This window comes from Procambarus clarkii, chromosome 23 (genome assembly GCF_040958095.1).
Source record: "Procambarus clarkii isolate CNS0578487 chromosome 23, FALCON_Pclarkii_2.0, whole genome shotgun sequence".
NCBI classification, from domain to species: domain Eukaryota; kingdom Metazoa; phylum Arthropoda; class Malacostraca; order Decapoda; family Cambaridae; genus Procambarus; species Procambarus clarkii.
In genome coordinates this window covers 33,584,058-33,609,021 of record NC_091172.1, presented here as the reverse complement: position 1 = coordinate 33,609,021, position 24,964 = coordinate 33,584,058, and the positions used below count along the sequence as shown (strand labels likewise).

General features: G+C 41.9%; 1 protein-coding gene across 2 annotated transcripts in view; it reads left to right on the top strand.

The window, feature by feature from the left end:
• The window catches only part of LOC123764162 (uncharacterized), a 43,732-nt gene extending 24,379 nt beyond the window's left edge, over positions 1 to 19,353 (top strand). The window contains exons 3-5 of one of the 2 annotated variants that reach the window (XM_045751714.2): positions 1,726 to 1,962; positions 6,477 to 6,605; positions 16,088 to 19,353. In XM_045751714.2, the coding sequence (XP_045607670.1) occupies positions 1,726 to 1,962; positions 6,477 to 6,605; positions 16,088 to 16,135 (414 nt within the window). In that variant the 3' untranslated portion in view covers positions 16,136 to 19,353. Of the gene's footprint in view, positions 1 to 1,725; positions 1,963 to 6,476; positions 6,606 to 7,020; positions 9,065 to 16,087 lie in introns of those variants that run through there. The other variant, XM_045751713.2, reaches the window with a different exon arrangement.
• Positions 19,354 to 24,964: the final 5,611 nt, after the last annotated feature.

The window sequence follows — 24,964 nt, the reverse complement described above, 5'->3', positions numbered from 1 at the left end:
GGCTGTGTGGTGAGGCTGTCCACTCTCCCCCACACACTGAGACTGTGTGGTGAGGCTGTCCACTCTCCCCCACACACTGAGGCTGTGTGGTGAGGCTGTCCACTCTCCCCCACACACTGAGGCTGTGTGGTGAGGCTGTCCACTCTCCCCCACACACTGAGGCTGTGTGGTGAGGCTGTCCACTCTCCCCCACACACTGAGGCTGTGTGGTGAGGCTGTCCACTCTCCCCCACACACTGAGACTGTGTGGTGAGGCTGTCCACTCTCCCCCACACACTGAGGCTGTGTGGTGAGGCTGTCCACTCTCCCCCACACACTGAGACTGTGTGGTGAGGCTGTCCACTCTCCCCCACACACTGAGACTGTGTGGTGAGGCTGTCCACTCTCCCCCACACACTGAGGCTGTGTGGTGAGGCTGTCCACTCTCCCCCACACACTGAGACTGTGTGGTGAGGCTGTCCACTCTCCCCCACACACTGAGACTGTGTGGTGAGGCTGTCCACTCTCCCCCACACACACACGTTCATATACCAACACTATTCCCTACATACATATATATATATATATATATATATATATATATATATATATATATATATATATATATATATATATATATATATATATATATATATATATATAAATGGATATGTTCGTTTGTTCAAAAATTGCTAATCTCCGAAAGTTCTTCACCGAATGCTTTGAAATTTTCACACAACGTTCCAATGGGGAGCCGGTCGGCCGAGCGGACAGCACGCTGGACTTGTGATCCTGTGGTCCCGGGTTCGATCCCGGGCGCCGGCGAGAAACAATGGGCAGAGTTTCTTTCACCCTATGCTCCTGTTACCTAGCAGTAAAATAGGTACCTGGGTGTTAGTCAGCTGTCACGGGCTGCTTCCTGGGGGTGGAGGCCTGGTCGAGGACCGGGCCGCGGGGACACTAAAAAGCCCCGAAATCATCTCAAGATAACCTCAAGATAAGATGGCATCCGAGCGGGTTTTTATATACATACTATATACATGTCACGTCTGTGACGGGAAAAAACATGCTTTTCTGACAAACTGTGTTTTCCTGTGTTTTTCATGTAATGGAAATCTTTGAAATCTCTTTACAGATTGTTTTGAAATATTGACACAACTTTGCATTCCAATAGGTGCATGTTTTTATATACCTACTATATAAATGTCTCTCTTGTGACAGAATTTTTTTTTTTTTAAACAGCGCCATCTGTTGCACGTAAGAGCATACCACGCTATACTAAATATGTTACGATTTCATTTCAATGTTTTCGATTGCACTGATAAAGTCAATTTTCATATATTTTGATTTATTTTCATTCTGATTTCATTATTTTGTGTGACATCGTGTTGGAATTGAGCTGTGTAGTTTACCATACCGTTCATTTCGTGAGTATAAGTATAGATGCCACACCTGTGACAGGTAAATCCATGCTTTTTAAATAAAAAAAACAGCGCCATTATTTGCATTTAAGTGCAACACACGCTATACTAAATATGTTACGATTCTATTTCAGTGTTTCCGATTGCATTGATAAATAGAATTTTCTTAGATTTTGATTTATTTTCATTGTAATTTCATTATTTTGTGTGACATTGTGTTGGAATTGAGCTGTGTAGTTTACCATACCGTTCATTTCGTGAGTACAGTTTATTTTGTTATACATGCCTCCTGACTGACAATTACTAAGCCAAACACGTGTTTCAGTTCACGTGTTGCATGGGAGGGTGGAAGGTGATGCGGGGGGTGACCCTGTGCCCGGCCCCGTGCTGCCCGGGGTATGAGATCAGGACCCTTCACATGCCCCTCCTCAAGTCCCCCATCATCTGCCATAAGCTCACCCAGGAGGAGCTCAAGAAGAAGAAGGAGGCCAGGATGGCCGCCACCACCACCACCGCCGCGGCGGCCTCCACGCCCTCCCACCAGGACCTGCTGGACGACGAGGTGGGTGAGAGGGGACGGGAGCCATGTGGGGTGGAAAGGGGGTATAGCAGGTGTGGTGTGTTGGGGGTAACCACACCCAGCCTTGCAGGGTGACTGGTCTGTGTCCGGGGGTGGTCAGGGGCAGTTCATGCCCCCTCCCCCCCTACCCACTCCCTTTGCATGAAATGACAAATGATAGTAATTTCCAATATCACTAATTATTAGACTCCATCTTTAATTAGATTCATCTAAGGAATAAGAATAAGAGAAGGTGGTGATGGAAATATCTTCCATCTTTCATAGGGTAGGTGGTGAAGGGTAGGGAAGGTGGTGAAGGGTAGGGAAGGTGGTGAAGGGTAGGGAAGGTGGTGAAGGGTAGGGAAGGTGGTGAAGGGTAGGGAAGGTGGTGAAGGGTAGGGAAGGTGGTGAAGGGTAGGGAAGGTGGTGAAGGATAGGGAAGGTGGTGAAGGGTGTGCACCTTCCCTCCGTGTAACACAACCAGAGAGAGAAGAGGTAGTGATGAAGACTGTGTACTGATGATGATTAGAGTGATATGAATACTGTGTATTAATGATGATTAGAGTGATGAAGACTGTGTATTGACGATAATTATAGTGATGAAGATTCTGTATTATGATGATTAGAGTGATGAAGGCAGTGTACTGATTTTTTTTTTTTTGCAGGGATATTCCTGCGCGGGCCCTAAGCCTCTGGCTGGCCCACTAAGTGTTCCTTGTTTCTGTTTTACTTGGGCGGAGTATGAGTATTTATGACTCGTATGGTCGCTTCAGTAAGATTTTGCCATATGTGTTTAACAGCTTCTTCTCTGTTGAATCTAAGTTGAAATCTTATTGAGTTTGTAACTGTGCACTGTGTTAGATAATGTTCCAGTGGTCTGTCGGGCATTTCTCCACAGTGCTGACATTTCCTCTCATCTTCCGGAACCTGTAAGCCTATTTCCCATGCACATGGGTATCCAAGCCTGATGTGATGTAAATGTACTTCTGTTATACTACTGTTCCCTTTCATCAAACTAAGTGGTTCGTAGTTGGTTGTATTCTTGTACCAACCCGCAGATCCTGATGTTGCAACTGCTGTGTTGTGGTCACTGTACATCATCTGCATTGCTCTATTTCTAATTACTTTCTTAATCTGTGATAGACTCTGTGGTATATAAATGTCTTTATTTCTTTGCTTAATTGCAAGTTTTGCAGCTTTGTCTGCAATGTCATTTCCTATTATTCCCACATGACTTGGCACCCAGTTGATAAGTACCCGAAGCCTTGTCGTTTGAGTGTTTGCATTAATGATATAACATTTCACGTCTGTCATCTACTCTAACCCCAACCCACATACACTAAATAATGTTGTTAATAATGAGCTAAAAAAGTCCACTTATGGATGTCAACCAACAAACTAACACTTAATATAGAAAAGACCTGCTACATCTTATTTGGAAGCAAATCATCAAATGCAATTCAGCTTCAGAAGGACAATATTAACATTAGCAGTAAAAATTATTGAAAGTTTCTTGGCCTATTCCTAGACAAGAGACTCAACTTCAGCACCCACATACAACACATAACTAAGAAAGTCTCTAAAACAGTTGGTATACTCTCAAAAATCAGATATTATGTACCTAACTCTGCTCTCATCTCACTATATTATGCACTAATCTATCCCTATCTTAATTATGGTATCTGTGCATGGGGTTCAACCACTGCACACCACCTCAAGTCCATCTTCACCCAGCAAAAATCTGCTATCAGAATAATAACAAATTCTGCTTTCAGACAACACTCAGCCCCCTTGTTTAACTCCCTAAACATGCTAAACATAATCTCACTCCACAAATTCTCTTGTGTCAACTACATTTACAAAACCCTGTTCTTAAATACAAATCCTGCTCTGAAACTCTCCCTGGACAGATGTAATAGGACCCATTATCACCACACCAGAAATAAATATCTCTTTGATATCCCCAGAGTCAAACTTAATCTGTGTAAACACTCTATGCAAATAAAGGGACCCAGTCTATGGAACTCACTCCCTAATGAATTGATGAGCTGTCCAACTTTTGCGTCATTCAAAAACAAAACTAAAAAGTACCTAATTTCATCTTCATAGTTTTCTACCTTGTTGCTTTAAAATTGCACTGTATCTAGTACTACCCAATCTCCCAATCTTCATGTAAACAATCTTGTAAAGCCACTAGTACGCGCAGCGTTTCGGGCACGTCCTTAATCTAACAGATAATTTTAAGTAGGTAAATTCTAACAGAATTAATAAAATGATAACAGATACATTGCAAGAAAAAATGAGATGAGAGAGATTAGTAAGTATAGTAAAGCACATTGGTATATTAAAGCTCTGATTGATTACATTGACAACTTGATTGGTAATTTAAACAAGATTAATAGACACCATACAGCAGATTGACAGTACATATAAGAAAACAGCAATGATCACAATGGTAAAGATGTTCAGATTGGGTACATAAAGAAAGAGACAAATGTATGTGAATGCATGTGTGTGTATGTATATGTATGTGTATAAAGTATATATAGAAGCTGATCAGAATTACATTTCACCTTTGTAAATGCACATTAATGACACTATGTAAAAGACACATCGAACACTTTATGTAGGGCATACGTAAATCTGTGTATCTATGTATTTACGTATGTAGGTTAGCTTAGCATTTTAAAAGCACCGAATCACCTTCTGTGGTTGATTGTTCAATAAACCCTTGAACTATATGTTTAACACATCTCTAACCCTGTCCATGGAGGACAGAAGAAAATGTATATATGCTGGTTAGCATTGTAACTATGTGTAACTGTGGTAGAAAATAATAATAATAAAAAAAGGATTGGGAGATTGAGTAGCAATAGATACAGTGTAATTTTAAAGCAAAAGGTAAAAAACTATGAAGATGAAATTAGGTACTTTTTGGTTTTGTTTTTGAATGACGCAAAAGTTTGACAGCTTTTCAATTCACTAGGGAGTGAGTTTCATAGACTGGGTCCCTTTATTTGCATAGAGTGTTTACACAGATTAAGTTTGACTCTGGGGATATCAAAGAGATATTTATTTCTGGTGTGGTGATAATGGGTCCTATTACATCTGTCCAGGGAGAGTTTCAGAGCAGGATTTGCATTTAAGAACAGGGTTTTGTAAATGTAGTTGACACAAGAGAATTTGTGGAGTGAGATTATGTTTAGCATGTTTAGGGAGTTAAACAAGGGGGCTGAGTGTTGTCTGAAAGCAGAATTTGTTATTATTCTGATAGTAGATTTTTGCTGGGTGAAGATGGACTTGAGGTGGTGTGCAGTGGTTGAACCCCATGCACAGATACCATAATTAAGATAGGGATAGATTAGTGCATAATATAGTGAGATGAGAGCAGAGTTAGGTACATAATATCTGAATTTGGAGAGTATACCAACTGTTTTAGAGACTTTCTTGTTGCAAGGTTTTAGTGGCAGTTCTCGAATCTGTATGTATGATAACATGTTGTCACTGTTCAGCAAGAGCATGTTTCAAAGCCTTTTGAATGGCTAGCATCTCCGTTTGAGATGCTGTTTCATACGGTCCTGACACCAAAAAAAAAAAATCTGTCATGGGCGTCGAGAGTGCGGTACGAGAATTTGGGTCGCCTGCGCACTAGGTTGTGCAGAATATCAGTCAGCTGGACAGCAGGTAATCAACAACGTTGTTTCTCCATCAATTGTAGGCGAAATCGGAATTGTTCCCTTCCAAACAAGATATTATATGGGACTTGGAGTATTGATGTATTCTTCCCTCACAAAATCGCGATGATTTGAGCTGATGGGTGCTCAGAATCGTGAGTTTTTTCCTAGGAACAAATTCGTGTCCGGCCAGCTAGCAATGGCGCTGGCAGCGAGTCTGTATTGATGATGATTAGAGTGATGAAGACTGTGTATTGATGATGATTAGAGTGATGAAGACAGTGTATTGATGATGATTAGAGTGATGAAGACAGTGTATTGATGATGATTAGAGTGATGAAGACTGTGTATTGATGATGATTAGAGTGATGAAGACTGTGTATTGATGATGATTAGAGTGATGAAGACTGTGTATTGATGATGATTAGAGTGATGAAGACTGTGTATTGATGATGATTAGAGTGATGAAGACTGTGTACTAATGATGATTAGAGTGATGAAGACTGTGTATTGATGATGATTAGAGTGATGAAGACAGTGTATTGATGATGATTAGAGTGATGAAGACAGTGTATTGATGATGATTAGAGTGATGAAGACTGTGTATTAATGATGATTAGAGTGATGAAGACTGTGTATTGATGATGATTAGAGTGATGAAGACTGTGTATTGATGATGGTTGCAGTGATGATGGTTAGAGAAGCCAGATTAGGAGGAACTTGCGCAAATGTACCGAATAGCTAGGAGAAGGAGAAGCGGAGGCCAAGAGCTAGAGCTTGCTTCATGGAAGAAGAGATTGGTAAACATACACTAACTCCACTGACTTTGACTTTACCCAACAGCCGCGACGAATGATCAGAGCGTCGTCCGAGTTCCAGGACTTCCTCTACCGCCACCGTCACTTCCTCCTCCGGCTCATGAAGCAGGGGTACTCCCGCAAGGAACTTCTCACCAGCATGGAGCACTTCTTGGTAAGGCTGGGGGGAGGGGGAGTGGCTGAGGGACAAATGGAGAGGCTGGGGGAGTGGAGGGAGAGGAGTAGGAGGGGCTGGGGGAGTGGTGGGAGAGGAGTAGGAGGGGCTGGGGGAGTGGTGGACGGGACATGGTGGAGGGCGGGGGGAGCGGTCACCATCATTATATCAGTAATTACAGGTCCCGTCGTACATCGAACACTGTTCGTGACTATTATCCAATCTAACCTATCCTATCATAAGCTAACTCAACCCAACCTATCATTAACAAACTCAATCCAACCTATCATAAACTAACTCAGCCCAACCTATTGTAACGAGTACAAAAAATATACTCACTACAGTCTCTCATTAGCTTAATGGAGTAACAAATTAGCACTAATTACACAAGCTATAATCCTATCCCTGTTTACAGGTAACAGTTCTTCCATCCTGGTTGGAGGAAGCTGAGGTGTAGTCACCGAATATAAGCAAGCAAAAAGTGAATAGCCGACAGTACAATTTCCACAGTGATTTGGATAACTCCAGTACAGACGCTTTGGATTTACTTCATCTCTTCAACCTCAAGAATGTTGCACTCGGCGTGTACAGTTTTAATCGACCCCAAAACACTACAGTTTCAACTCAGAGCAGACAGCAGACCAGGACCGCATCGAGCTACAACGCTCTCTCAAGCCCCATCAAGTTTAGACACATACGACTCCTCAATCGAGCCGCCAGGCTCTCCCACATAGAGCTCCGCGACTCCGGCCACTCAGCTCTGCTCTGCTCCAAGCTCCGTCTCAACGTCTACGACACTGATGTATCCAAGAATACTAAATAAATATGAAAACCCACTAAATACTGTGCACCTAATCTACCCAAAAACGTAACTTAATCGTACGTTACACTATCATAAGCTAACACAATTCATCCACGCCTCTTACCCGTCACCATGGTACTGTAGAGCCCTGTTTTGGACTTGCCCGCTCATGTGTCGCCAGCATCTGTCTGTGGACTTTGTTCATCTGGGGGTTGAGGTTTACCTTAGCCGCCTTCAATGTCATAGAAATTGTCGGTTTCTAGGTACGGTAATTGTCGGTACGGCTTCCAGGACTAATGAGTGTCTCGGAAGGCACCTTATACTACATAACACATAGTACAAGCTGAAGCATTGAACTATGTGTTATGACCCCATGCAGCCTGGTGAAACGAGTCTACTCCAGTGAGAGTTATTCTGCTTTCCGAACCTGAAATTAAGAGGGCAGAGGAAGGAAAATATCTAATAAACGTCAGTGAGTAATTTAAGAATACGAGCGGAGGATGAGCGTCTAATAAAAATGACATGGAATGAGATGTCGATACTTTGGTGATGTGACGTGACGCTAGCAGGACGTCATGACGTTACTTGAGTCACAGCAGTCGTCAGAGATGGTCGTACTTCGTTGATCTCCTGGAAGAAGGAAGAATATAGTGCCCTGTGTTAGCGGTGAAGTGAAGGCTACTTGTTTTCAAGTGTGAGGAAGCTGTTGGGAACATAGTACACCATTTCTCTGTGATTTGGATATATTAGAGGTGGCCTGGAAGCGAGTGTTTGGTCGCGCCTTTGTGGAACTCTAATTGTGTACTCCTTGAAGAGGAAGGAGCACATAATAGCATAGCATAGCAGGAGCATAGCAAGCATTTCTGTGTGGAGCCTGCCGGGCGACCCAGTGTACTCAAGTTAGGATTGGAAGAAACCTTGTGAAGCAGTCTTAAAGCGATTTTTGGTTGGATTTTTATGGGCGGCCTGTGTGAGCACCATGTTGAGCACCAGGGCGTGAGCCCTCCACGTCACAGATTCCTGCAGTTTGTGTGGGAAGAAGCTAATGGAGGAACTTTGAGGCTGGAGAAGAAGTTAATGGAGGAATTTTGATCCTGGAGAAGAAGTGTATGCTGATCTCTGAGGTAGAGCAGAACTCCATAGTGAGGAGCTGAACTTCAAGCATTGTTGGGAAGCTACACGATTCTTTGTGGAACCAGTGAAGGAGTGTCACTGATGTTGGAGTTAGACTTCGTTGTGCAGTAGATTGGGAGAAGTGCAGAAAGTGCCTTTCCTGATATTTTGGAGGACCTAGAGATTTGCATTGATAGTGAGCCTCTAGGAGGAGAACAGAGGATCTTCGTGGACACATTATTGAATAAGGGGAGTGTTTGAATGCTTATTGGCATATAAGAAGCAGTGTAAGGTGAGAGAATGATTTTTCTTTTGTTGGGAGATACTTATGTTGATGTTTCATGTACTTCAGCCCCAAGCAGTGAGGAAGTAGTAGGTTGTGAGCTAAGAGTTGTGCAGCGGTCTGTTACAGATAGTTGGTGAAGTCAGGATATGATATTGGAGTGTTACTAGGTTGTAGCAGCTTAGAGTGTTGTATGGTAATATTGTATATTATATGTCTTTTATTATGTATGTTTTTATGTATTAAATGTTTTATATGTTAGCTGGATTTTGCTCTTGTCCTGGTGAGGTGTCCCAGAAAGCAAGAGAGAAATAGAGAGAGAGTCACGGCTGCGGATGGGGTGACAGTAGACACTAATGCTCGAAAAGAGGATTTAGGAGATCATTCCAAACAAAGAGAGAGTGGGGAGTCACTTCGGCTCAAGTGTGTACTCAAGACATCGAGGCCAGTTTTGGAGCTGCACCCCTAAATAGGTGATGCTGAACCCCCCCTCCAAGATCAAGATGCGTACAGGGCGATCTCTTAGGTAAATTGCAAGCACTCCAGTGTCCGTTGCTGGTCAACCGAGGGTAGCGCTAGTGTGGCTGCCGGGTTCAGCTGCTGTTCTATCAGGGAGCGGTTGGGGACGCTGTCCGCCTGTATGCAAGTAACAGTGTGGTGCAACAACCAGAGCTCTCTTTTGGGTTTAAATCCTCACCCAGCTCATATTTCCCTGACATTCGAACAATTGGGGGCCTGTCCGAAGTGAACTGACACACCCACATCCTGTCCGGGAGTGAATTGACACACCCATAGTTTGAGTCCAGGAGAGTGGACTGACACAAATCCATTGCAGCAGTAAGTAGTCCGTGTGACCGCAGGTAGATTTTTCTCTCTCTCGGGAAGACCCACAGGACAGGAAGGAGAAGGTGCAAACATTTGTAGAGTCAGGCAAACCTGAAGATTTGGAAGGTTGCACCAAAGAGCAGTTAAAGCAGATAGCGGAGAGATGTGGCGTCAAGGTGAAGTCATCCAAAGTGGCAGGAATGAAGGAGGAGATCATTAGGCAGTTGAGAGCTAGAAACGAAGTGGCAGAGCAAGGAGCTCACAAAGGAGCTGAAGGCGGAAAGGAAGATAATGAACGAGATGAAGAGAGATCCCAAGAATCAAGTAGGAGTAGCCGCAGTAGCAGGAGCTTGGAAAGATTTCAGCTCCGGATGCAACGAGAACGTGAGCGTGAAGAGAGGCAGTTCTAACTGGAGAAGTTGAGGTTAGAACTTCAATTGAAAAACGAATCAGAAAAAGAAAAAGAGAAAACCCGAATAGAATGAAATAGAGCTTTGGCAGAGAAAAGGGTCAAACATGGGTTGCCGGAGAGCACCACACACGTGTCACAATGATCTGCTGCCACCACCAGATCATTAACCAGAAGCATCAGTTAATCGGGGTCTGGACCGATTAATCGATCATTAAAATCTTGGGGCTTGATCCCCAAATTACTTGGAAAAGGAGGGATGAATCTACGTTCAGTGTGGGAATTACAGCAAACAAAGGGATATATATTAGCTCTTACTTTGTTAGGCTTGCGACCCAGATAACTGACTCGTGGAGACCACGTGACAAGGACATGCAAAACAAAATAATGGAAATAATAAAATACAAATAACAAGCTAATTATTTATTAATGCAAAAGCTAAACAACAGTTAAATGAAATATCACTCCCTAGACCTTCACACTCCCAATCGAGGCATGAAAATGAACTATTTACCTATACAAAACCGTAACAACTATACCTCTTAATGTGACCATCTGATGTTCTACCGATCTAGTTGGAGAGGTGAGATGGTTGCCTTCCCTAGTCGCTGGCCTAGTCCACACTTTCCTCGCTTAGCCTCCCTCACAGTTAGTCAGAGCTAAAGGGTATTCCTACACCAGATTTACCAAGATTACTAAGCAGGGTTTAAATTTAACAACTAATCTCTGTTGCACTGAACAACTCAGATGGTTGAACTTTTTTAAACTGAAGGTAATTGCACAGGCATCTTAGGGAAAGGCTATTTCCAATTACAATATGGCTATTTGAACTTTGAGAATTACTAAATATGGAAGGCTTTGGTAACGCTTGACCCCAGGGTTGCCAAGATTGATCCGCCTCAGAGGCTAGTCCTCTGCTAGTGACGTCACTGACGGTGACTTACTCAGTATTCCGACAATTGGGAATACTCTTCATACTTGAACAGGAATACTATTGAATACAATTTGAATGAAGACTTGAATTTCTCTAAATTACTAAATTTTGTAAAATAATTCATTATACGTTGCTTTAAGACAAAGGCGCCGGCCATTTTGTAATCTTAACCGCTAATCCCAGGAGAGATGACCTTTTTCTACTTGAGTCAGGTCGAGTACCATCTGACTCCAAACATTTAAAACCCCCATGTCTATGAGAATCCATACTGAATAATTCCCTACAACAAACCTAGTTTGTTACACCAAGACCCAGGTGGCAACAGAGGTATTTTCCTCTTCAGCTTCCAACACTCCTACCATTACCATCTCAGCAGATATGCTGTCTACAAATATTAACAGCACCACCAACGCTCCTGAAATAGTTTCTACCACTAATTCACGCCACCTGAGCCTACCTTAGGCTGCGAGACGAAAGACAAACCATCAACTACAGATGTTACGGACTTTTCAGACGAGGAAATCTTAGTAGGCGCTCCGCCGCCACACCACAAATATATCACCTACTCGATACAAGATCTCCTCATAGAGGCCACCTCACCAAACTTCAACGACAGCACGGCTCAGCCAAAGAAAAAACGGAAGACCTTGAGGTCTACACTTATCCAACCAGCTTCATAACTGGTACAGCCAGCCCTCCGAGTCTGAAATCCACCACGAAGACTACCCCCCCCCCCCATCCATCCAGAAATCTCATCCAGTTATTGGTACTGGTAATGGCTTTTTTTTTTTTTTTTTTTTTTTTTTTTTTTTTTTTTTGAGATATATACAAGAGTTGTTACATTCTTGTAGAGCCACTAGTACGCGTAGCGTTTCGGGCAAGTCCTTAATCCTATGGTCCCTGGAATACGATCCCCTGCCGCGAAGAATCGTTTTTTCATCCAAGTACACATTTTACTGTTGCGTTAAACAGAGGCTACAGTTAAGGAATTGCGCCCAGTAAATCCTCCCCGGCCAGGATACGAACCCATGACATAGCGCTCGCGGAACGCCAGGCGAGTGTCTTACCACTACACCACGGAGACTGCAGAAAGAGCTTGAAAGAGCCTCCACTTACGGGCTATTCAAGCCCACACAACCTTTAGGATGGCTTAATCTTCATCAATCATAATCTGCAGTCCTTCTCTTCGATTGGATTGGCCCGTCCACGGACCCCATCCCCAGATCTCGAGTATCAGCTATTGTTACAGATAATGGCTCTAAAGAGCCTCCATTTACAGGCTCACCATAGCCTGTGCTACTTGAAACCTTTTGTTATGAGTTGCTGAATCTAAAACAACAACAACTGCAAATCCATCATACACACATCACATCCCCGGTCAAGATGAGTTGCGAAAAAGATGCCCAGACCCATCACGGACCCAAGCATCTATGGTCCAGGGCCATCTGCACCATGTTGCACAGAGTCAAGGTTCGCCTCCGAGAGGACCTCGTTCTCACCACGGCTGAGATCTTAGAAGAGGTCTCTACCATCGGAAATGTCTCACCGGCTGACATCCTGGAGAAACGAGAAGGTGTTCACCTTCTCTTTTCCAACTACCTAGAGAAGCTATTTGCCGCACCCACCACGACAACCCTGCTAGACGCCGGCCACACCCTCACTCCTCCACCACGCTACCTGGTGGACAGGACTGTGTTTGCCAGATACATCAGCGCATGGATCTCCGCCCGTAGCGACGACAACATCCTTCCCTGCATCAGCACCCTGAACCCGATGCTGACCTCGGTAGTGGCCAAGACCAACTCAAACAACACCCGCAGACCGACACTGAAGGTGACCTTCAGCACGGCCATCCCAGCGACCCATGCCACGAAATCATAATTCCACCTGCCCACATGACCAAGGTATGATACACGGAGCTTCGCCAGTGCTTGAAGTGTGTTACGATCACTATGGACCAGTAACCGGGTTCTTGATGGATGAATCTCGTTTATAGTATCCGACCCCAAGTGGGTAGTAAGCTTTCAAGAATTGGCTATATAGTGCAATAAGGGAAAGGGGGGGATAAACAATATGCACAGTTCCCTTCACCAATATATTTACACTTTCAACGTTAAAATATAATAAATAGATTATTACTACACTTATTTACAGAAGTGTCACTTTCATACAGGACATCAAAAGTGCACACATGCAGTGTTCACCAACCCCAGTGTTTCCGACCACCCAGTACCTTGACCACTCGTACTGGAAAACACTGGCGAGTTCACCTTTTAAGTGGGCCAGCCCACTGACACAGTATCACGAGGTGCCTACGCCCCACTATTGCTCTCCAGCTACTCGCTGGCAGAGGACTTCAGCCACACGCTGATCGGGGTCACAAACATCCATATACAGGGGTATCTAACCCCTGGCAGAAGCCTCTAGCAACCGGCTAGCAGCACTTCACTACAGGCACTGCTGCCACACGTCACCTCTGTAGGACATAAAACGTCATCAGTTAAACAGACGGTACACTGGGGAAACCATGAGGTAACACTCATTCATAGGGGAGTTGACATTATGCTCTGTAGCACAATCTAGGTGGCGCTGGTCTTGATACGCCCATCACCAGAGGTCATCCACAACGACCTCTTTGTCAGACAAAGGCAGGAAACAGGAGCCATTCATTGCCGCCATGCCACCACCAATAGATGGTGTTGTCCACATAGCGTCCAATATCAGGGGGGGTGGGGGTGTTGGAGTGCAGACCCATAGATGGTGCTGAAATTGCCACTATATTCCGAAGAGGGTGACGATACTGTAACAAAGTGCTACCGATACTCCCACTACACCAGGAAGTGCACCAAGCAAGTGCAGAAATACTGTATCTGCGCCTAGGAACACCACTACACAGCCTGCACATCCTCCCATCGACACTGCCTATTCTGCAATGTAGGCAGTGGAGACTGCAGTTTCACCTGACTGTCTCCACCTACAGGAGGAAATAAAAAAGATGATGGCAAATACTACTTCCATTTCACCTCAGCTAGCAACCCAGCCTACATCCGCTTTCCCGGCCTTCCCCGAGAACACACCTGGGGAAGCTGATGCTTCCTCACCATCGCCTGGTCCCTCGCCTCCGCAGCCCTCACTACTATCAACCTCGCCTGCAGTTACCACCAGCAAGTTACCTGCTGCTGGTACTTCTACACCTCGCCGACAAATTGGCGGGCAATGACGTCAATCTGTACAGTCTACACTGTCAACCGGCTGCTCACGGCAAATGGACTACTGAAGGTTGACCTCCCAGCTCCTCCACCTGCAGGCCGGTCCGACCCCGCAACAGGCCCCACAACCAGTTTGGTGACAGGGAAGCCACCCACCCTGGCTGCCTGTGCCAACGAAGACATCACATCCGAAGACGACAACGGACCTATCAGAAACTCCCACAACCAACACCAGGAGGCTCTTCAGAGCCACCACCAACGTCGACGAGAATGGCTGTGCGACCAACGAGGACGAAGACAAAAGTACTAGCCATGTGCTCTTCATTCCACCCAGCGAGTTCAATGGTGGCAATGCACACACCAGGCGAAAATTGACCCACAGATGTAACAAGAAAATATTCCAGAACAAATACCTGCACCCCATATATGTCCACGCCCACACCATGAACTACACTGACCTCACAGTATTGAAGAAAGAATTCCGCGACCCAGAATTCCACCACAAATTCCCAGACGGACAAATGCAATTCCTCGAAAAAGACGACGATCCTGATGGTACCAAACTACCGAAGTTGCTCTGTTCAAGTATAAAGCGTCGCCTTGCACATTAAATTGCAACCTGGCGACTAAGCGTCCTGTGGGCCATAAACTGCGAGAGACCATGAAGACCCCCATCCCTCCACAGATCTCCAGTAACAGCTGTTGGTACTGGTAATGGTTCCAAAGGGCCTCCACTTATGGGCTATTCATGCCCGTGCCACCTCTTGGTGGCTTAATCTTCATCAATCTGTAAATCCATCCTTCTGTAGATGTATTATTAAATAGGAATGTACTTGAGGACATTACTATCTTAATCCTTATATATTATATAATATATATATATATATATATATATATATATATATATATATATATATATATATATATATATATATATATATATATATATATATATATATATATATATATATATATATATATATATATATATGTCGTACCTAGTAGCCAGAACGCATTTCTCGGCCTACTATGCAAGGCCCGATTTGCCTAATAGGCCGAGTGATTTTCTTTATTTTCAATCAATTGTTTCCTATTGGTTTATTTTAAATATTATTATTATATTGTATTAAGAACATAAATTATTGATTTAGTTATGCTAGTTTAGGTTAGGTTAAGATAGGTTAGGTTAGGTTAGGTAGGGTTGGTTAGGTTCGGTCATATATCTACGTAAGTTTTAACTTAAACTTTAAAAAAATTAGCTCATACATAATGAAATGAATAGCTTTATCATTTAATAAGAAAAAAATAAGAAAAATATTTAAATTCTGGAAAACTTGGCTTATTAGGCAAATCGGGCCTTACATAGTAGGCCGAAAAGTGCATTCTGGCTACTAGGTACGACATATATATAACTTTAGATACACACCCACCAGGAGACTCGAACTCTAGCAAGCACAGATGCTTCACAACAACTGGCATAGCTGGTATGCCTTTAACCCACTGCACCAAACTCAGACCCTTAAAAGGGATGGAAATTTTGGGGTATTTAACCCTCAAATATCCCCCCCAAGAGCCCCAAAATTACCCCCCCCCCAAAAAAAACACCATCGAGGTTAAATACCCCGAGATTTCCATCCCTTGTAAGGGTCTGAGTTTGGTGTAGTGGGTTAAAAGCTTACCAGTTAGGTCAGTTGTTGTGAAGCATCTGTGCTGGCATAGTGTGTTCGAATCTCCTGGTGGGTGTGTGTCTAAAGTTGTTTAACTTCCCTTGCGAGTTTAGGCCAGTTTGTGCATATATATGTATATATATATATATATATATATATATATATATATATATATATATATATATATATATATATATATATATATTATATATTCATCATACTAATTATTTTTCATTGCAGAACAAGATATCTTTGGCTGTCTACCAATCTGACTGGTACCAGGGGTGAGGCTACACGCCAGCGTCCTGACATTCACATCCCTGCTCACACCCATACCCACACTCACGCCCACACCCATACCCACACTCACGCCCACACCCATACCCACACTCACGCCCACACCCATACCTACACTCACGCCCACACCCATACCCACACTCACGCCCACACCCATACCTACACTCACGCCCACACCCATACCCACACTCACGCCCACACCCATACCCATACTCACGCCCACACCCATACCTACACTCACGCCCACACCCATACCCACACTCACGCCCACACCCATACCTACACTCACGCCCACACCCATACCCACACTCACGCCCACACCCATACCCACACTCACGCACACACCCATACCCACGCCCATGCCCTCACCCACGCCCACACCCTCAGATACATTCGCCGCACCTACACCGCCCAGAACATGGTCCTCCTACACCCAGCCAAATGACCCGGCCATACCACAGCACTGACCACGTTACTGCCTCCCCGCCCACCGAACCCCCCACTGTTACGCCTACACCGCCGTCAAGCCCACACCACGTCACGCCTACACCGCCGTCAAGCCCACACCACGTCACGCCCACACCACCGTCACGCCCACACCACCGTCACGCCCACAACGTTTCCAAGACTACACGACGCCACATCCACACTCCTATGATGTCCCACTAACTAAAGCATAAATGTTGTTATTTTTGTATTAGATAAAAGTTTAATTTTTTGTATACTGACCTAGATGTGCTGGAAGGGTCAAGCCTCAGCTCCCAGCCTCACCCTCCCAACATTCTTATTTCAATCCAGGACTCTGTTCCTCGTTTTCCTTAACATATTTACATAATACACAATTTTATGAGTTAGCTTCAACTGTCTCATTCAGTCATTGACAACTCAAACATCAAAGAATATATATTTTTTTAATTTGTGACATTTGTTTCTAAACTTTTGCTGTTAGCTTTGAACAACTGTGTGTGTGTGTGTGTGTGTGTGTGTGTGTGTGTGTGTGTGTGTGTGTGTGTGTGTGTGTGTGTGTGTGTGTGTGTGTGTGTGTGTGTGCGCGCGTGTGTGTGCGTACTCACCTATTTCTACCTACAAGATCGAAATTTTGCTTTTGGACCAGCCACCGGATGCAGTCTAACTCAGTTTCTAGTTCGCTATCATATATACTTTTCCAAATTATGAATGCAGTTCGCTACTACAACCTGCTTATTTAGCTTATTAAATTTCTACTCTAACACTAAAAAGAGAACTTTGTAACATCTCTGAGGCTTATCTGTTTCTCAAGCTTCCACCCATGCTATTTTGTTCCATTGGTATTCATTACAAACATTCATTTCTCCAGTCGGTCAATCCTCTTAAGTATTTTATACATTCTATCGTACCTCCTGTCTTCTGCGTAGTAAGGGGTCTTTGCACCAGTGTGGGAGAATGTACGAGGCAGTAGGACTCGCCTGTTAAAGATGTTCACTGTTTGGGTCGACCCACCGCTTCCTACACCGGCCAGCGCTCTGCCTCCCTGGCTGCCCCTTTAGGTCAATTCAATGTTTTTCAAAAGAATGTGTTTACAAATTCAAATCAAATGTTTATTCAATTAAAAGTACATACATACAAGATGAGCTACAAACATAATGTTGGATTTATAGAGCTAGTATATACAATACATAAAAGGAATCATCATCCTTGGCGGGAAACGCTGGCGGGTGGCACCGGCACTGGCACTGCAGCAGAAAATTCGTGTTAATTTCGTCTCCACCCAACACTGCATGGCCTAACTGCTGCCCAGCAGGAGCTAAGTGCATGGAGACTTAATATGCCATAACTCACAGCGAACCTCAACAGTAATCAACCACAATTAACCAATTTTCATTGTGCCTGCCTATCGACGACCCTGCTGCCAGACGTTCACTATACTCCTAACCCCCACTACCATTCTCCAAGTATCTACCTCTGGAAACATTACCCAGAATCTGTCGCTGAAAACATGCCCAAACATAGCAACAATCAAGGTAGGGGTGCCTCTCGCTCCTTATCCTTAACACAGAGAGACCTGAATGAAACACTGGTAACGCTGCAATCCTCGCCGATGTTGGTAAACACAGCATCCGCTTCCCTCCCTCTCTGCCAGCCCCCGCCTTCAACTCAACTCAAAACTCAAGATTTAGAATTCATTCAATCCATTGCTCCCTGTTCAAACTTCAAACCATTGAGGAGCAACCCATGGCTGCAGAAACTACACAACCTAGTGCACCTGCAATCTGAAGCAATTTCGGCCCTCCAAGCCACGGTCTCCCAACAACAACAAACTATAGACCGCCCCCTTGAGTCTTCGACGAATAACAACCAAGAAATTCTCAACTTACAAGCTGTTGCAGATGACGCAATGGATCAAATACATAAGATCAAGGCCGAGGAAACCCAATCAGCTCAAAGTGACTTCCTTCAAAAGCTGGAAAAACAAATAAATCTCCTTCAGATTCACCAGGCGGCTTCCGAAGACGACCTAGAGCAGCAACAACTTCATGACTCCCTGATAATTAGCTCTACTGATCTACCTGATGAACATCAGGGTGAGAACTGCTGTAATGTAGCCCACGCCCTAATTAATTCAAAGATCAAAGTCAACGTTGATATCAAATCAGCTGTCAGGATAGATAAAAACAGTTCCCGTAGCACTAGGAGAATGCTCATCAAACTTGCAAATCCCCTTGTTAAGTTTGACCTCATACAATCAGCTGCTAAGCAAAAAACCAACCTCTATATAAATGAATGTCTTACAAAGCAGCGCGGATCCCTCCTCATCAGGCTGCGCAAAATTCGCAAACAAAACTCTGGGTGTTATTAAGCAGTGCTACACTAGGAATGGAACGATCATTGTAAAGAAGGAAAGTGCAGGAAAAAGATATGAAATAAAGTGTGACCAACAACCACTGGCTTTCTTTAATGATTATGATATATCTGAAAACCAGAATCTGCCCAATACTGAAAATAACTCATGAGTGCCTGAGCTTAGACTAACTTAATTTAACCTTGTCCAAGGCGCTGTCTCTGCCTTACTGTTTAACTAAAGTTTTCTCACCCATATAAGTTCCTAAGTAATCAGTTAAGTCTCCATGCACTTATGTAAGCATCTACCTCAGTATCATTGTAAAATTTTACTCATAAATATAATCTTACCCTGTTCTTTTTCAATTTTAAATTAATTGTAATTTGATTATATGTCATTTATTTAAATTAATTATTGAGCTCATTTTGTTTTCTTAAGTTCATACTAATTATAGGTTCAAAACTAAGCTATAAAATTAATTATCTTTAAGATTATTTTACTTTACGATTATTACTTATCTCATTATATTTGTTATATATTAATCTTGTCAGTCTCTACTGATTTTTTGTTTTCTCTCTTTACCTAACTTCTGTATCCTTCCTGGCTGTCTACGATGATCTTTACTCTACTTCTAATTGTTTCTATTTTTTGTGTATTTGCATTTATTGCTGTGTTCTGCTATAATTACTTTCTATTTACAGCAGATTTAGTAATTAACTGTTCCTGTAATTGCTTGTCTTATTGTATCGTGACCCCATTGCATCTACATGCATACTGATATTGATCCTGATCAAAATCTTCTGTCTCATATCTACACCAATCAGCACATTGATCATCATTATTGCAGATATTACACAGCAAATCTTGCAACAAACAAACTCCTAAATAACACTTGATTATCAGTTTACAACCAAAATGTTAGATCACTTGGTAAACATTTTGATGATATAAATGCACTACTCACAGCACTAAGTACTAAATTATCATTCATTATTTTAACAGAAACCTGGCTAAGTAAAGACTATACCCAACTTTACAACTTAGCTGGTTATAAAGCCATTAACAACTGCAGGCCTAATAAAAAAGGAGGTGGCACAGCAATATATTACAAAGATACCTTCATCTGCAATAGTGTCATTAGTGATAGATACGACTATTGTGAATATACCTTTGCCAAGTTCTCAAGTAAATCCCTTAAATCCTCCTTGACTATCGGCGCTATCTATAGATTTCCCAATACCAATATAGCTTCATTTTCAGATAACTTAAGGAATCTTATCATAAATAACAATCTCAACAAAAATCACATTATTCTGGGAGGTGATTTCAATATTGACCTGGGTCTTCAAAACAACCCTCAAGTTGACTATTTCCGTAACAGCATGCACTCCTTTATGCTAATCCCCACAATCACCAAGCCCACCCGAGTCACTCAAACATCTACCACTACCTTGGATCACTTATGGACTAATATAACAGCTGCCCTTACATCTGGTATTAATCTGTGACAGAACAACTGACCACTATCCTACCTTTCTCATAGAGAACATGGACACAACACCACCAGAAAGCAAGAAACTCACATTCAGGCTGCACAGTGAAACAGCTATAGGCAACCTCTCAAATGCACTTTACAATATTAACTGGGAATCTGAATTCAATAATACACAGGATATAAACTTATTAGCTAATCTCTTTCTCTCCAAAACTCTAAGCCTCTACAACACTCACTGTCCCCTCCTTACCAAGCAAGTAACTGACAAAAGAATAAACAATCCATGACTCACAAGTGGCATTTTCAAGTCAATCAAGAAGAAACATGAATATGAAAAGAAATTTAGGATTGGCCTAGTTACAAAGGAAGTAGTTAAAAGGTACTCATCAGTGCTTACCAGTATCATAAGAAAAGCTAAACTTCATATTATGAGAATAGATTCAAAGAAGCAAAAGGCAACATGAAAAGCACATGGAAAACCATCTCTAATATCCTAGGAACTAAACAACACTCCCACAACCAGATAAAACTCTCTAAGGATGGCCTTACACCGTCAACTGACTTAGAAATGGCAAATGAATTTAATAGCTTCTTTTCATTGGTTGGTGCTAACCTTGCCAGTAAAATCCCACAGACTCAGACACATAGCTCTCAGGCAGCTATCCAAACTCTCTTCTCCTTTCACCAGTCAGCCCGACAGATGTTGTCCATCATACACTCGCTAAAAACCAAAGCTGGGAACATCAGTGAAATCCCATCCATTGTATACAAGAGCGCTTCCCAAGCCCTTGCGCCACCTATAGCTCTGTTCTTCAACAAATTCCCTTGAGTGTCATACCTTCCCTGATATCCTTAAAAAAACAAGAGTAATGCCAGTTCATAAAGGAGGCAAACCGCCAGATATAAACAATTATAGACCAATATCAAACCTACCCCATACTATCAAAAATATTTGAAAAAATTCTCTACAAACACCTCTACTCCTACCTTGTAAAATTCGACATTCTCAGCCCCTGTCAGTTTGGCTTCCGCTCCCAAACGAGTACCAACGATGCAATTATTAGTCTCCTTGATATAATTTACTCAGCCCTTGACAAAAATGAGTTTCCGATTGGACTCTTCATTGACTCAAATTCAAATTCAATTCAAATATTTATTCAGGTAAAGTACATACATACAAGGTGTGATACAAATAATTGATGAATTTATAGACAGAGCTAGTACATACAATGCCTAAAGCCACTATTACGCAAATCGTTTCGGGCAGGAAAAACACTAAAGTCTAAAACTTAATACTAATTGAGATTAAAGTATAGAATGTGTTGAGAAAATATAAAAATAAAAAATGGGGGAACATGGCAGAAAAACGGCAAAAAATACAATTTGGTCTACAAACAGCTTTGTTTAAAAATAGCAGGCATGGGTTGACATTATAGGGGTAAGGTAGGTTACAGGGAGTTAATTAGGTAGTACTTAGTTTTTATCTTAAACTGGTTGAGAGAGGTACAGTCTTTAACATGATTGGGAAGGTCATTCCACAATCTGGGTCCCTTGATTTGTAGAGCATTTCTAGTTTGATTGAAGTCGTACTCTTGGAATATCAAAAAGGCATTTGTTTCTGGTGTGGTGCTCATGGGTTCTGTTACAACCTTCAATGAAACTTTTAAGGTCAGGATTGACATTACAGTTCAGCGTTTTATATATACTATATATATATATATATATACCCACAACCAAACCATCGCCAGAGAAATCCTAGTAAACAACACAGAAATCATCGATAGATACAGCGATAGCAGGCGGCTTGACGTCTGCGAGGCACTACACATTAAGAAGTCAACACCAGCAATCAACAGCCAATTAATGCACAACTATATTCTACCCACCTCAAGACTCCGCTCCAATATAGAAGCATCAAGAAATATGGACCAATAGGCTTTCTACAATCACTTCCATTCAATACCCATTGTTTCGTGTTCTGTCTTGTGTTTAGGAATTTAATACCCTATTAATACCACCTCACCCCATCCACCTCACTCAAATGTAGATATAAACAAATCGAAGATGTGTAAGTTCTATTCAGTTGTGTATGTGTAAACTAAAGTCTTTGAAAATGTAATAAGTTTTACGAAACGCGCTCAAGTGTCGCGTCAGACTAGAAATAAAAATGAATTTTGGAGAATTGATTTTTTAATTACCTCCAACAGTGAAAAGAAATGTACGAAAGATTGAGAAAATTCGTGTTAGAATTATTAATCCTACTTTTTCGGTCATATTTAATAATATATATATATATATATATATATATATATATATATATATATATATATATATATATATATATATATATATATATATATATATATATATATATATATATATATATATATATATATATATATATATGTCGTACCTAGTAGCCAGAACGCACTTGTCAGCCTACTATGCAAGGCCCGATTTGCCTAATAAGCCAAGTTTTCATGAATTAATTGTTTTTCGACTACCTAACCTACCTAACCTAACCTAACCTAACTTTTTCGGCTACCTAACCTAACCTAACCTATAAAGATAGGTTAGGTTAGGTTAGGTAGGGTTGGTTAGGTTTAGTCATATATCTACGTTAATTTTAACTGCAATAAAAAAAATTGATCTCATATATAATGAAAGGGGTAGCTTTATCATTTCATAAGAAAAAAATTAGAGAAAATATATTAATTCAGGAAAACTTGGCTTATTAGGCAAATCGGGCCTTGCATAGTAGGCTGAGAAGTGCGTTCTGGCTACTAGGTACGACATATATATATATATATATATATATATATATATATATATATATATATATATATATATATATATATATATATATATATACTATATATATGAGAGATGATAGACGATCATTGGTGCGGTGGTCACGGTACTGTGTACGTTTAGGGGTGATCCTGGACGGCATGGGTTCGAATCCTGGCCGGGTCAAAGAGTTCTTAGTGAGTTCATGCATATATATATATATATATATATATATATATATATATATATATATATATATATATATATATGAATATATATATATATAATACTCATGAGAGGATGTGCAGAGATTTGAGTAGGGATACCGAGTGATGTCTAGGGCCAGAGTTGGATATTATCCTAATAGCAGCTTTGTGTTGAGTAATTAGAGGACGAAAATGATTTTGGGTAGTAGAACCCCAAGCACAAATGCCATAGTTGAGATAAGGATAGATGAGAGAGTAATAGAAAGTCACCAGGGCAGGGCGGGGTACATAATATCTGATCTTAGAAAGAATGCCAAGAGTTTTCGAAACCTTTTTTGATATATTTAGAAAGTGTCCCTGAAAATTCAACTTGTGGTCAATGAGAACGCCAAGGAATTTGCCATCTACTTTGTTACAAATTTAGGTACTGTTTATCCTGAGATTTATTTGATTTGAGGATTTATTGCCAAACAAAATATAGAAAGTTTTGTCAATGTTGAGGGTAAGTTTGTTGGATGTTAGCCAAAGATGGACTTTATTTAGCTCATTATTCACTGTGACATTTAAAGCAAAGGGGGTCAAGACTGGAGTAAACGAAGGTTGTGTCGTCAGCAAATAGAATTGGTTTGAGGTGTTGGGAGGCATTTGGAAGGTCATTAATGTAGATGAGAAAGAGGAGAGGGCCAAGTATGCTGCCCTGAGGAACACCAATGTTGATGGGTAGGGTGGGAGAAATTGAATTATTCACAGAAACATACTGGAGCCTGTCAGTAAGGTAGGATTTGAGGTATTGCAGGGAGTGTCCTCTGACTCCATAATGATGTAATTTAAGAAGAAGGTTTTGGTGGTTGACAGTGTCAAAAGCCTTACGCAGGTCCACAAATAACCCAACAGAGAACTCATTTTTATCAAGAGCTGTATGAATCGAGTTAAGCATACTAATAAGTGCATCGTTAGTGCTTTTTTTGGGTCTGAAGCCATGTTGGCAAGGGCTAAATATATTGTGTTTGGCTAGATAAGAGTAAAGCTGCTTGTAGATTAGTTTTTCAAAAATTTTTGACAAGTTTGGCAGGATTGATATAGGTCTGTAGTTGTTAACATCTGTGAGATCACCACATTTGTGGACAGGCGTTACTCTCGCTTTTTATAGGATATCTGGAAAGGTTTGGAGTTCAAGTAACTTGTTGAAGAGCTATGCAATAGCAGGGGCTAAAGATCTGGAGGCTTTTTTGTAAATTAAAGTTGGTATCAACTTTGGTAATCATCAGGGCAAATGGAGGGACCTTTAACAAACTTAGGCCTCCTGTCTTCGTCGAGGCCACTGGAGTGTTAATGGCCCTCACGTAAACTCAGATAAATTCAGGTAAAGGGTAGCCTCTAAATTAAGAGAAAGCAAGAGAAGAGGACACATGTGGAAGCTGGAAACGCAAATAAGTCGAAGGGACGTAAGGAAGTACTCATGCCCTGTACAGGTAATCGAGTGGAATGATATAAAAGAAGAATTTGTGGAA